Genomic DNA, 14906 nt, shown 5'->3' on the forward strand with positions numbered 1-14906 from the left:
TGTGTTTAGCTAGCCTTTCCACTAATGTGACCTTTTGTCTCCACAGGTAGAGAATCAGACTTTTCTGGTTTGGGGCTATGACTTGCCGTGCCACTAATAAAAGAATGAGAATTACTTCATTGTAAAGATGATATCTCTGTTCGTTCATAGCCCGGGCTTTCTGAGAGGGCAATGTAGGCCACTTCAACTGGAATATAGGAATGAAGGACAGTGGGCAGCCTCTGTAGGCTCTTGTGTTTTCTCTCTCTCCTCCCCGCAGGGGAAGAGATCTCACAGAACCAGCCAAACAAACAACTCTTTAATGAGTCTCATGTGAGACCTGTCATGGGTTGAGGCCCAAGTTAGCTGGCCTCAGGAACATAGCAAGCTGCCTTCTACAGAATCAGATCGCTGGTCAGCTAGCTTAGTATTGTCTACACTGAGTGACAACAACCCTCCAGCGTTTCAGACAGGGATTCTCTCTCCCAGTCTTACCTGAAGATGTCATTGGGGACTCAACCTGCTACTTTCAGCATGCAAACCACGGGCTCTATCCCTTGAGCTGTGGCCCATTCCCAGACTATGTACTATAGCAATGGTAAAAACCGGCAGACATAGGCATGCACGCCTTAACAACTTACAGTCTCAAAACCTCGGTGAGGGTGATCAGGAAATCCAGCCGGTTTTCCTCCTTTGAACTCGTCAAGCAGCAGAAACGGATCCAGATTTTTCAACTGAAAATTAAAACAGCAAGAATTTTACAATTATTTTTTTTTAAGTGACTTGCTTGAGAGAGACCATGTACAACTGAACTTGTGTGGTCCTGTTCTCCAATCACAGCCACTTGATGAGGATGAAAGTGCTTTTTAGGAAAGCTGTCAAGGCTTTTGGGGCAAGCCTCTCACCCCGACTCAGTGCCAACTCTTGTTCTGATGTGCCCCCGTGTTTAATCCATGCTAGTATTTTATTGTCATTGGTGTCGTTTTAGTGATAATTTATTTTACTCAGATCACAAGCTGCTCTGTAAAAAATGGGTGATAAATCTGTTGGGTGAGTTCAATGCTAAATCCTATGCAGCTGTGGAACACAAAGATGTTGGACACAGTGGGTTTACATTGCCATAAAATGCATAATAATAATGATGATGATAATGATAGGCAGAGTTTGTGGCATGGCACAAGGGTCTTAGGTTGCAATCATAACCCTACCTGAATTCAACAAGATTTATTTCTAAGTTAACATGAAAGTTTATGTCAGTATACTATGCTTGCTCAAGTCACTCCTGCCCCAATTAAGTGACATTAAGTTACTGAAGTCAATGGAGAATGCCAAATGATAGCACCCATTCCCTCTATAGCCCCACCCATGGGAGTTCACCTGCAGGCACTCAAGGCACTCCACTGATGTTCACAGCCTTAGCCAGGGAACACCTAACTCCTCTATCAAGGCACACAGCATGGGGTTACCTTACCTACAGCCCCCAGGTAAGCATCTCAGGAGAAAGATGCTTTGCTCAAACCATCTGCAGCAGCTCCAGGTAAAGGGTCTGAAGTTGCAGGGGGAGAAGATCCTCTGCCTCAAAACCAAGCTACAAACTTGGAGGAAAGTCAAGTGTGTTGTAGTGGTTAGTGTGTTGAGATCTAGGCCCTGGGAGGACAGGGTTCAAATCTCCCACAGCCATGGAAGCTCACTGGGTTTATCTGGGGCCAGTCAGTCACTCTCAACCTAGCCTACCTCGCAGGGTTGTTCTGTTCAGAATTCAATTCGAGTTAACTGGTAAAGAATTTGGGAACTACCAACATAATTGCCAGAAGGGGAGAGTACCCATGCTGTTAAAGGTAAAGCTAAAGGACCCCTGACAGTTAAGTCCAGTCACAGACTACTCTGGGGTTGCGGTGCTCATCTCGCTTTACAGGCCAAGGGAGCCAGCGTTGTCCGCAAACAGTTTTTCCAGGTCATGTGGTCAGCATGACTAAGCCGCTTCTGGTGCAAAAGAACACCAAAACCAGAGCAGCACATGGAAACGCCATTCACCTTCCTGCCGGAGAAGTACCTATTTATCTACTTGCACTTTGGGCGTGCTTTCAAACTGCTAGGTTGGCAGAAGCTGGGACCAAACAATGGGAGCTCACCCCGTCATGGGGATTCGAACTGCCAACCTTCTGATCGGCAAGCCCTAGGCTCTGTGGTTTAACCCACAGCGCCATCGCACCTTATGTCTTTCAAGTTATCAGTGGACCCTGGAGATGACAGTATAGAGAAAAGAATCTGCTTTAAACGGGGAGGCTAATCCTTTTTTGGGCTTGAGGTGCCACACACTTGCATGAGCATGCCGATCACCTGAGGCAGAGGCTATGGCTCTCCTCTGCTCATTATTGATACGATGACAAGGAGGGTGTGGTCTTCGTATGAACCAGGTTGCTAGGTGGAGAGGTTTAAATCTCCTTTTTTAAAAAATACACTTTTTTGCTGCCACTGTGAAACCTGGTAGGATTTGAGGGAGGTGGGGATAAAAATAAGCTTGGGGGGGGGGGCTTCATCAGGTCCCTGACTTAGCCACCCCTGTGTTACGCTCCCCATCAAACACCCTAACATACATACACCAATAGCAAGGTACTTAAAGAACCCAAGGTACAAATTTGTGCCTACAAGTTTACTATTATCTATTGGACTTGTATTCCACCTTTCTTCTAAAAGGAGCTCAAGGTTCATCTGTCCCTCCTCATTCAATCCCCACAACAACCTTGTGAGGTAGGTTAGGCTGAGAGGCTGTGATTGGCCCAAGGTCACCCCGATGAGCTTCATGGACAAATGGGCATTTGAACCCTCGAAGGCTGTGGTTCCCAACGTGGGACACACAACCCACAGTGGGGAAATCTGATTTTTAAATGGGGCAAATCAAGTATGAGTTATTAACAGTTAATGGCCTTTTAGGCTTCCTCCACATTTTTGAATAATAAGAATTATATGTCACAGGGAGGGGGCATCAGGATTTTAGAGATGCTTAGGTGGGGCATGGCCAAAAAAAGGTTGGGTACCACTGCTCTAAGGTAAGTTTTTAAATAGAGAGAAAGTGCAAAATAGGAATGGAAAGGGATAGGCAATGAGGGAAAGGGGTGACACAAAATATCTGGAGCTCAGTTACCCTTAGCCACCCCTTAACACCACAAAGGAGTGACAATTTTGGATGACCAGGAGCTGGCTAGGTTGATGGGAGTTTTAGTCCGAAATGACTGGTGGGCACCAAGTTGGCCAAGGCTGCATTCGGGCATCATGTGAAACAGAAACAACCAGCGCCTTACCTCAGGCCTCCCAATGCTTCTGCGAACCCGAGCGCCAACTCCTTCCGCCTGTTCCCTGCTCAGCACCGTTTTGACAACTTTCCTTGCAGCCATCCTTGGGGAAACAGCACCAAGTCCTAAAAAGAAACCTCACACCACCTGCCCAAAAGAAGACGTGCTTCTTAAATAGCGTTCAGCCACAATCTCTCTGTCTGAGCCTGAAGGCATCAAAGTCAGGCAAACGGGCGACACGCTCCCTTTAGCAAATGGATTTTCTTTTCAACTAGTCAATAGTTTTAAGCTGGCAATCCTATGCACACTTTACCTAAGTTCCTACGGAACTCACCGGGACTTACCCCTGAGGAGCAAATGCCTAGAATCCCACAGTTTCTTTGCTCCCCTTCGCAAATATGCCCATCAGAAGTTTGCTTTGCTTTCTTAATTCCCTCCCGCCCACATGGTCCCGCAGCTGTTCCCTTTCTTCTTCTCCACTATCGGTTCCCTACCTTCTCCCCGATCTGAGATGGACAAACCCGGCAGAAAACGCTGCTTGCTGAAGTGCTGGGGAAAACAGCAAGCTCGGTGTGACTCAGCAGATCACTAGACTTTCTTTTTTACAAAAGCATAATGTGTAAAGCAAACAAACGGGAGGGCCGGATAGTGCAACTACAATAGCGCTAAGGGCGTGGGCGAGTTGCATAAAGCTGCGAGTCGAAGCAGACTCACAGGGCAGGTTTACTCAAGCGCAAACCCCGCTGTGTTCCAACGGGGCTTACTCCCGGGTAAGCGGTGCATCGGATCCCGGCAGCTCCGATGGGACTAAGTGACATTTACTCCCGAGGAACGAGAGAGGCGTTTGGGATTCCGCTCGAAAGGTGGCGCTGGACTCCACCTGCCACCGCGATCATTATAAAGCGCAAATATTATTATGCAAAGGAAGGATCGCCCTTTCCAAAGGATAGGAACGCCCGGACAAAGTGCTCCCGCCCATTTCTAAAATTGGCTGTGCCCTGCCCCTTTTTGTCCAAACGAGCAGGGCAGCCACCCTATCGGCTTTTAAGAGGCGGGACCTCCGAGAGCCCGTTTGTAAACAAGGGAAGGCGAGGAGGCGTGTTTGTGATTCCCTCCGTTGCCCGGGAGACATTTCCGGTCTGGAAATTAATCCCCCCTCCTCCCAGCACACAGCTGGGTTGCATAAAGGAGACATGCACCAGAAGAAGGGATCTGGCAGGATCAGATCCAGTCGCACGCAGCACAAACGTAGTCCCAAGGCATAGGTGTAGGGTGGGCAGCAGCAGCAGCAGCGCAGTGGTCACGCATTTGTTTTGCGTGCAGACGGTCCCAGGTGCGACCCCTGACTTCTCCAGCAAGGGCAGGAAAAATTTTTGGCGGAGAGCCTTGAGGTGGGGGCCACCAGGATTTTCCTGGCCCCGGACACAGAGGCACACGTTCGCATGTACACTTTGCCCTCTGGAAATTGGAGCTCTCTTTGGCATGCAGGACCCCAAAGCAAAATGGTGGGCTGAAAAGCCATTAGTGAAATTCCTGGGAGATGGAATATTGACAGGCGAAGCTTTTGCTGCAATGGCGTTTTCCAACTAGGGGAGGCTAACCCTGTTTCATGGCTACCTTCCACACAGTTGTTAAAGGTGCAAGAGTCCTGCACTCCCAGTGGTGTCAGCCGTAAACCATGACTCAGAGTAGAAACAACATAGTTGGGGAATATTTTTAGAATATATACACGTACATATGTATAGATGAACATCCGTAACTGTAAATGAATTACATTCATGGGCAAAACCAGGAGATAAGAAACAAAAACCCAAAGCTACGAAAGGAAGTATCTTCCCTGCCCTCGGTGGTTCGGCTGCTGTGTTCCATTCCTGATATTCTGCACCAAAAGGCAGACAAACCAGTTTTATTATCTCAATAAACAACAGTCGATTGTTGTTGGGTCAGTCAATAACCCAGCCTAATCTACCTTGCTGCCATTAACCATAGTTTTTACTATTATTAAAGCTTTTCAGATTTATACATTTCACTAATTTTACAATCATTTTAACATTTCAAAACTTGACTTCCTTCCCCCTTTTTCTGTGTTTCCTTAAAATTTATTTTTAATATCTCCTGCATGTCCAAATTAACTTAATTTGGCTCATTTATTCATCTACTTTAAATACGCACCCTTATGAAACTGCAGGTTATTACAATACAGTAATACTGCCAATGTTCTTATCTGTTTATATTTTTTTCATAAATATTCAACAAACTATTTTCATTCTTTTATAATAATAAAAAAGCTTGTTATCTCAATTTCTTATTCTTCTGGTAGCTGCCGTTAATCATAGTGGTGCATCTTTGTACAGTACTATCAAGGATCAGGCCAGGTAGGCCTTCACTTGACATGAGCCTTGTAGGGCGGGACAGGGTTTCCTGCATTTTTTGTTTGAGTTTATAACTTTATTCCAACAAGACCGCTGCCCTAGGCCTCAGACAAGCTCTGCATGGGTCTGTCAAGGACTATGCCTTTTTGGGTGTGTGTGTCCCCACCCCCTAAACCCGGTCTGCAAATTAGTACAGCTCCAATCTGAATCTGGTTTGATTACTGCAAGCCTACACCCACTACATCCATTTGGGAGTAAGCTCCATTAAACACAAATATTTGCTTCTGAATAGGTATGTATGCCACAACACTGTAAGTTAACAATACGGTGACTTCACCTCTGCCAAGTTTTCACATTTTACATTTGCCATGGGGTGAGATTTATTTTTTAAAAAACATACCACATACTGTGTAGTAGTATTTGTGCAAAATTACTTTTGTTAAAAGAAAAAAACTGTTCCCTGAGTGCCCCCAGAGCAGTTTTTCCTTATAACAGTTCTGAAGCGGTATCTGATTTCAAAATAACCCAACAGAGGAAAGCTGCATCCTGGTTGCTTGGAGGAAAGGAAGTGCAACAGGGTACAAGAGGAAATGAGGTCTTTACAACTATGGAAACTCCAAGAACTACAAAATGAGACAAGCTGGAAGGTGCTAATTTGTGAATTCAGTGCTGCTCATGAGTGGAATTTTTTCCAGCGTCCACATGGTACATTCTTAATCAAAATGCCACCTCGTATTCCCCGCTCCTTCCAATTTAAACCAAATTTACCATTCCTGCTAAGTGTGGGGTTCTCATCCCCCATTTATTTATCAGGTTTTCTAGGAAGCCTGGATCAAACTGGATTAAAGGGGGAAATATGGGGTGCCATTTTGATGAGGATGATGTTGTGTGGATGCAACACAAAACATGCATGCCTGAGCAGCACCACATCCACAATAAACAGCTGTGTGGAAGTGCCCTAGAAGAAAGATAGCAGAGAAGTTGAAAGAAGAAACAAAATAAATATCACTGAGTGTGATTCTTTTTTTTTTATAATTCTCATAATTAATATTTCTACCTAGGAAATAGTTCAACCTTCCTTAAAAGCACTACGCATGTGAAAATCAAAATGGGGAGAGCGTTGTCTGGTGCAGCAGTCCTAACTTCAGTTATCCAGATTTCTTGGGAGGGGGGAACTATCACATTTGCACAGAAAGGGCATTCATTCCCACAGTGGCAGACAAGAAATAAAAACTCCAGTTGTGTCGCTTTGTGAAAACGTACCCTAAACAATTCATTGGAAAATATTTCTCTTAGTACAAAAAATGGACGAACTAACAAGAGACAGGTGTGTTATAACTGGGAAAGGGGATGTTGGACAATATGAGTTGTATGCAAATAACATCTGAAAGACATTCCTATATTTGGTAAATATGTAAAAGAAGCAATGAGAAGGATACTTCCTCTTGAATCCATCATGAGAAGAGGAATATTGTCTCCATAGGAAGTTCCTTGTTGAGGTAAGCCTCATTTCTCCTTATTTTATTTTATTAGTATTAGTATTTTGTACGCCTTATAGCAACACATAATGAATTCTACTGCCTTTTAGTATTCCTGTACGCATATAACCTTTTTAAAATAAGTGCAAGTTAAGTTTTTGACATTTCCAGTGATATTTGGGATTAAGCCTGGGAGCCTTCTTTACGTCTGTACAATCTAGGAAATATACCGATGTTTCCTTTTGTTGCTCACTTTAATTTGTTGGGTTTTTTGCTTCAGAATTGCCATCTTGCACATAATTTTGCTTGGGTTATATTTATAAATGCATATTTGAAAGTCAAGATCCACTGGAATAAATGGGACTATTTACAAGCATTATATTTTAGTCAAAGGAACTAATGTTTCTATGTTGCTGTTTATTTTGAGAGTAGGTAAATAATATGTAACAAGGGCTATGTTCTAGACTCAGATTTGACAGTGAATTATTTTAATTGCAAATTTGATTCAGTTTTGCAGTTGGTTAATTGGTGCTCTCTAACTTGGAACATTTCCTGCTCTTTTAGTGACCATAAAATGGAAACCATGGAGAACAGAATCATTCTAGAAGAGTTGCTGATGAAGAAGTCTCAGCAAAAGAAAAAAATATCTCCAAATAATTACAAAGAACGACTCTTTGTTCTTACGAAAACAAGCCTTTCCTACTATGAATATGACAAAGAGGTGAGAAATAGATTTCTTAGAATGCAGTGTAAGCGGGTAAGAGATTCTTGGGTATTCAACCTCTGGCTAACACCTTTTCATGTTATGTATTCCTTCTTATGGGTGTTGGAAACTTTCTCCCTACTTCCTTTTATGTTCTTAGAAAAAAGGAACCAGAAAAGGATCAATTGACATTAAGAAAATTCGATGTGCGGAGGAAGTGAATCTAGATGAACCAGCCCCGCCAGAGAGGCAGTATCCCTTCCAGGTAAAACTGTATACAATAAAATATTTTCAGTAGCAAATTCATATTTTGCTGGATGGTGCCTATAGTTTGAATGCCCCCCCAAAAAGAGAAAGCCCTGCCTCAGCATGTTGATGAATATATACTGGTGGCCCAAGACGTTTCAGCCAAAAGACCTCCTTAAGTGGCTTGGTATACTTGTTCAGATATCTTGAAAAAAAGTCTCCTCCAATAACTTAAATGCAGCAATGCTGAAAGGAAGCCTTTACCAGATGTTTTGGCAAGTGTGTTGTTATGAGTTTAGGGTGGGTAGACTGTATGCCTGAGCCCCCTTTAATTCCTGGATCCAGCACGGATTCAAATCCTGGAATAGGCAGGCTAGCTTCCTAGTGAGGTAATGGGCCAATGAGGTAACAAAAGAAGTGGCTCTGTGCCGGATAACAAATAGGTGAGCCATCCTCCTTCAACTCACTGGTAGGCAAAGGCCAGTGCTGGGAGTTGGAAAAGAAAGAGCTAGAAAGGAGAAGGGGCAGGCAGCAGGCTGCGCATTTGGGAGAGACAGAGTCATGCCTGATTCCTGTTTGAATCCAAGGAAGAAGAAAGACCTTTTTGGGGTGTTAATGCCGTTAGCCCTTCCATCGTAGGCTCAGGTTGTATATATGTATAAATAAACCATACATCCTAAAAACACCACAGTCTCCGTTTCCCCTCAGTCCCGGGAAACTGAACCGAGGGCAAGCACCTGGAGCCTTGCACTGCTTGGAAATTGGGATGGCATGCAACAATATAAAGCCATCTTTTTGGAGATTTGCTTGGTGGATGCTTCCTGGTGTGTTTTACGGTTTGAATGCCACCAAATGACTTGTGATTCAGAGGAAATGACCGAAAAGTTAACATCATCTAGGAGATGAATTATTTGGTTTCCACAGAACTTCCGTATTTGGAACACCCTTTCTAGGGCAGTGGCCTGTCTTGTTCCAGATAATACTTTGCTGCAAAGTATGCTTTGAAAGATCATTTGAGGCATAGGGAGCTGTTTTAAACTCATTTCTGCTGTTATTATGATAAATGCTGGGTGCAACGCTGCTTTTTGATGACATGTTTTTCTTTTATTTGAATTTTTGGGCTGATAATATTTTTGCTATTGCGTCTTATCATTTTATTTTTTATTTTTATGCTGATATTGATTCTGGATTCAGATCTAAACCCAGCTCAGACTGATTCCCCAAATATACACATTCAAATCTGTTGTATGCACAGCTTGAATTAATTCATCTACCTCCCCCCCCCCCCATGCACTGTAATTTATAACTCTCTGCACATGGCAGAGTCTGAAATTATACTGGTTTCATCCATATCACGCATGAAATACACCAGCATCTGGCAGGCCAGCAGTGCAATATTTATTTTAGTGCGCAGTAACTACAAAACTGTTTCCTCCTATGCATAGATTGTGTACAAAGGTGGCCTCCTGTATGTTTTCTCTGCAAACGAAGAGAGCCGAAGCCGATGGCTGGAAGCTTTGCATAAAGGTAACAAGCTGTTTCATCAGACTCTGAGGACTCTTTAAGGTTTAACAGCTAACCTGAAAAGATTTCCATTCCAAATACAATCGTGCCTCAGGTTAAGAACTTAATTCGTTCTGGAGGTCCATTCTTAACCTGAAACTGTTCTTGATCTGAAGCACCGCTTTAGCTAATGGGGCCTCCTGCTGCCGCTGTGTGATTTCTGTTCTCATCCTGAAACAAAGTTCTTAACCCAAGGTACTATTTCAGGGTTAGCAAAGTCTGTAACCTGAAGCGTCTGTAACCTGAAGCGTCTGTAACCCGAGGTACCACTGTAGCATAATGAACCTTGGCTGACTTAAGGAAATTGATAGTGCCTTTGTGAGAAAGCTCTTTACAGAACAGCTTGAAGAAGAAAACCCGATGGGAGGCTTTCAGAGTTCAGTCAACCAATTGAACTTTTTTTTTTTAGCAGATTAGCCGCTTTGAAATTGAAAACTAATTTTTGTAACAATCTAAATGGCATATGTGTTTTATGGTGGCTGGCTAGGCTTTAGTAGGGTCATAGCTAGTGGATGGTGAGGTGGGACCCTGCCAGGGGCGCAGGTGAGGGGGCCCCTGCAAAATCAGCTGCCAAGACCCTCCACCAGGCGCCCTGTCCTGCCTGCCTACTCTAGAGTCACTTGTCTCTCTCTCTCCTCTCGGACACCCTCCTTCAAGGGTAAATAAAATATATGGGGGGGAGCAGGTAAGTACCACCCTGTATAATCAAGATAGAGCGCATGCTTGCTAATTGAATGGCAATGCCCATTAATGGGTGGGGAGTCAAATATTATATGACGAGGCGAAGGAACCCCAAGGAGCTGGCTCCCATGCCCTCCTCCCTATTAAAGTGGGTTGCTCCTCACTTTATGCAACTTCACTTATGCACGCAGGGGCCCGGAAAGTAACCCGCACATAAGTGGGGAGATGCCTATATACCATCATCTAGGTCAGCCTTCCCCATCTTGGTGACCTCTTTCTGTTTCAGCATCCTTCAATCAGAATTCATTACAAAAAAAGAATTCATTACAAGGTGAAGTATGTGAGGAATTGAATGGGTGCAAGGGGCATGGTTGGAGGAGAGGCAGAAAGAAGAGCCAATTTATCTGTGGCTAGGGGCACAATCTAAGGGACGCGGGTGGCGCTGTGGGTTAAACCACAGAGCCTAGGACTTGCAGATCAGAAGGTTGGCGGTTCGAATCCCCGTGACGGGATGAGTTCCCGTTGTTTGGTCCCTGCTCCTGCCAACCTAGCAGTTCGAAAGCACGTCAAAATGCAAGTAGATAAATAGGTACCGCTCAGGTGGGAAGGTAAACGGCGTTTCCGTGCACTGCTCTGGTTCGCCAGAAGCGGCTTAGTCATGCTGGCCACATGACCCGGAAGCCGTACTCTATCTCCCTCGGCCAATAAAGCGAGATGAGCGCCAGAGTCGGCCACGACTAGACCTAATGGTCAGGTCTAGGTCTAGGTCTAGACACCCTTTATCTTTAGGGGCACAATCTGGATGGTTCTGCCAGGGGCGCAAGATCACCTAGCTACGGCTCTGGTTTTTAGCACACATAGTGTATATGCCTGCACCCCAAGTTCAACGTCAGTGCTTCTTTGACATTTTGAGGGCTGATGGACACACACACAGCTGCCCTGTTCATTCCAGTGGAAGCAGAAAGCTTCATAAGGAAGTGCCAGAGCATCTGCTTTGCATTCGGACAGCTCCAGGATTTTCTGGTAGGTCTGGGGGTATCCCCTGTCTTAGCCCTTTCAGAGCTACTTTGAGTGTAGGTAGCACTAAGCCCGATGGATCAATGTTCTGGCTTGGTATTTATTCATGTAATTTATACCCTGCTCTTCCTCCCAAAGGAGCCCAGGGCACCAAACAACAAATGACGAAACGTCTTTACAAACACCTTTGAAACAATTCAAATACAGATGCAGCCTGGGAAAGATCTCAATTTAAAAGGCTTGTTGGAAGGCGCTCACACACACACACGCACACACACACACGTGTAAATAAGGCATTTCCCATGTGTGCAAAACTGCCCCCTTCATGAAAGAGAATGAGGAAAGCCATCTCAGGTTGAAGTTCAGTATGAGCAATAAAAAAAAGAAGTCGTCTGATTTTATCTGTTGATTTTACCTTTGCTTTAGTGTCTTATTTTATGTTTATGCTGTACATTACCTTGAAATTTAAGGTGATGTAAAGTGGTATATAAATGCTTTAAAGTAACAGAGGACTCGGGAGCTCTGAACCAGAGGCTAAAGCTACAATCCCATATCTGCTGACCTGGGAATAAGTCCCATTGAAGCTTCCTTTTGAGCAGAACGTATATAGAAGTGCAGTGTCAACCATTTCAAAACTGTTAGTACAGTTAACACTGCACTGATATACTCAGTTAAGGCTGGTCCACAATATTGTGCAGCCTGAGCCGAAAATCAAAATGGAGTCCCTCCTGTTCCATGAGCAAAAGTTGACCGGACCCCTGGCTGAATCTTACTTCGAGACTTGCAGCAGGACAACATCTTCCACTCTTTCTGAGTGTAGCAACCTAGGAGGTGCAGGCTAGGCCCTGGGGCAACCACAGCCCTATCCACTATGACCTCGCCACTGGTTTCCATCCCTGAACATTTGCTTGCTGAGGCTGTTGCCTCATCTGCCTAATGGCAGGGCCAGCCCTGACCTCAGTCCATATTCTCAGCATTCGCACCTTGTCCATGTGAATTGGCCCTACATCTGAACTATTAGTCTATATGAGGTTATTGTTTTATAGCAGAAAACATTTTCAGTCTCTTCCTCTCTCTCCCCTGCCACCCCCCACCTCCTCTGTTTTCTATGCTTTCCAGAGATTCTGGGCAATACAGATTTACTAAACAAGTACCACAGCAGATTCTATTCCAACGGGAAGTTCCTGTGCTGCAATCAAACCTGCAAAGCGGCTCCTGGATGCATAATCTGGGGAAAGTGTAATGTGTTGTTTCATCTCTTTCTATCATTCATACAATGGAAATTTGAGGCTTTTTGTGCCCTTTCCAATATTAATTATTTTATTTTTATTTTCTTAGGCATTTGCATTTCTTTCTTTCTTTTTACAAACTGCCATTTCATATAAAATATCACAAGGCAGTATACAGACCAAAACCACACTTTTGCAATAAAAGCAACAAAGATGTCAGTAACAGTAAGCCCATGTGAAGAGTGACTGACTGTTAAAGCACTCTGGGAATTGTAGTTCTTGGAGTGGAATAGAGGTTTCCTTAACGAACAACAGCTCCAATAATTCTTTGAGGGAAACCACCATAACTGTTTAAAGCATTGTCCTAAGGATTTAAATGCATGGTGTGAGTAATTATTATGGGCGACATTCAACTCAGTTTAGCCCACTGAAATTATTATGATCTATTATTTATTCAATTTATATACCGCCCTTTATCCAAAGATCCCAGGACTGTGTACAACATTAAAAACATAATTGACATAACACAATAATAAGAAACAATAAAACAGTCACAGAAAAAAAATCATAACCGTCCCAATGGTACCAGGGAGCCACTACAGGAAAGGTCCTTTCTTGTGTTGCCACTCTCCAAACCGCTCAGGGAGAGGGGACACAGAGAAGGGCCTTCTTGGTAGTGGCACCCGCCCTCTGGAATGCCCTCCCATCAGATGTCAAGGAAATAAACAATTACCTGACTTTTAGAAGACATCTGAAGGCAGCCCTGTTTAGGGAGGTTTTTAATGTTTGATGTTTTACTGTGGTTTTAATTCTGTTGGGAGCCTCACAGAATGGCTGAGGAAACCCAGCCAGAAGGGTGGAGTATAAGTATATTATTCTTATTCTTCTTATTATTATTAGATGACAAGTGCAGGGTCTAGGTCAGTTTGTATGGGGAGAGGTGGTGCTTAAGGTACTGCGGTTCTGAGCCTTTTAGTATCACTAAGTTAGCGCCATTAATTTCAGTAGGTCTGCTCTGAGTATAACTTGGTTAAATACTGTACTGCCCTCTGTATCTGGGGTGTATAATTTCAGATTGCAGGTGGGGGTTTACATGATTGAGTGCTCCTGCTCCATACATTCAATCAATCAATCAATCAATCAAATCCGTCCATATAGAAAACTGGCATATTGGAGGGGAGTGTTCCAGCCTAGCTTTCCCCTACCACAGGCACCCCCAAACTCGGCCCTCCAGCTGTTTTGGGACTACAACTCCCATCATCCCTAGCTAACAGGACCAGTGGTCAGGGATGATGGGAACTGTAGTCCCAAAACAGCTGGAGGGCCACGTTTGGGGGTGCCTGCCCTACCACATGGGCTTATTTGAAGAAGAGCAACCCACTTGCAGATGGAAGCACAGTAGTACTGCTCAGACTGAGCCTTTCCCAACAGTGAGGGGGGAACCACAGCAAATTTGCTGGAAAAGAAATAAGCAATGCCCTGTTGTTTTTACAAAGCTCCAAATGTCAGTGAGCTGAAGTATTTCCAAAACAAACTATCTACATGCAAATACTGCTCTCCGTCCGAGTTCTTGGCACAAAACATCACTGTTTTGTTTGCCAGTTAGTTTGTACAGTTAGATGAGGAGGAAGGAACTTTTCCCAACCACCCTTTAGACTCTGAGGTTTTCAGCACAATGCAGTTAAGTACTGTCTTTTTCAAACAGTTCAGGCTTTTAAAGAAGCGTGTTTATACCATGCTTGTATAGAGTGTAGGAATATAAATGGATTAGACCAAGGTCCACACTGTAACCCCACAGTCTGTTTTCAACCAGATTTTGCTCTCAAAAGGTAATGAGGGAACAATGCAGCCCACTCTGGGTTAGTCCATTACTCCTATGGTAATAAACAAAGCTGCCTGATAAGGGTTTTCCAAAGTCTGCTTGTCAGTGGAGATTCAGGGCATTAATTTCACCCAGCCTTTCCCCCCTTAATTCTTGATATAGATTACATTCTTCACAGTGCAAGCAGTGCAGTGAAACCGCTTCCACCGGTACCAGGAACACAGGTGAATAAAACTTTGCCACAGTGAATATGGATTGTTTATATTCTAGATATGCTGCTTCCATTAGGATAAACAATGTGGGACTGTTTGAAAGAAGATGGGCCCTTGCCTCATCTTTCTCTTGGTACAGATGGAAAGAGTAGACTTTTTTAATCACGTAAAGGGTGAAGGATATTCATGTAGGGTCGTCTTCTCAAAACTTGTAAGGGATCGGACCAAGCTATTCAGAACACACCACAAATAGGTACTAGATAATTTTATTCCAGAATTATTACAGTAAAGAAGATCGAAGGTTATAGCAG

At 43.9% G+C, this 14906-nt stretch overlaps 2 protein-coding genes across 4 annotated transcripts in view; one reads left to right on the forward strand and one right to left on the reverse strand.

Annotated features, from left to right (window-relative positions):
- PIR (pirin) overlaps positions 1-4266 on the reverse strand; it is a 28360-nt gene extending 24094 nt beyond the window's left edge. Inside the window, exons 1-3 of one of the 2 annotated variants that reach the window (XM_083734588.1) lie at positions 3987-4266; positions 3282-3419; positions 621-713 (exon numbers count right to left, since the gene is read on the reverse strand). In XM_083734588.1, coding sequence (XP_083590714.1) covers positions 621-713; positions 3282-3374 — 186 coding nt within the window. In that variant the 5' untranslated portion in view covers positions 3375-3419; positions 3987-4266. Of the gene's footprint in view, positions 1-620; positions 714-3281; positions 3420-3766 lie in introns of both variants that reach the window. The other variant, XM_083734587.1, reaches the window with a different exon arrangement.
- A 1583-nt stretch (positions 4267-5849) lies between these two features.
- Positions 5850-14906, forward strand: part of BMX (BMX non-receptor tyrosine kinase) — a 24394-nt gene continuing 15337 nt past the window's right edge. Inside the window, exons 1-6 of one of the 2 annotated variants that reach the window (XM_083734373.1) lie at positions 5850-5936; positions 7687-7843; positions 7986-8090; positions 9517-9598; positions 12452-12571; positions 14546-14607. In XM_083734373.1, the coding sequence (XP_083590499.1) occupies positions 7697-7843; positions 7986-8090; positions 9517-9598; positions 12452-12571; positions 14546-14607 (516 nt within the window). In that variant the 5' untranslated portion in view covers positions 5850-5936; positions 7687-7696. Of the gene's footprint in view, positions 5937-6723; positions 7144-7686; positions 7844-7985; positions 8091-9516; positions 9599-12451; positions 12572-14545; positions 14608-14906 lie in introns of those variants that run through there. The other variant, XM_083734372.1, reaches the window with a different exon arrangement.

The sequence above is a fragment of the Podarcis gaigeae genome (genome assembly GCF_964106915.1).
Source record: "Podarcis gaigeae genome assembly, chromosome: 4".
NCBI classification, from domain to species: domain Eukaryota; kingdom Metazoa; phylum Chordata; class Lepidosauria; order Squamata; family Lacertidae; genus Podarcis; species Podarcis gaigeae.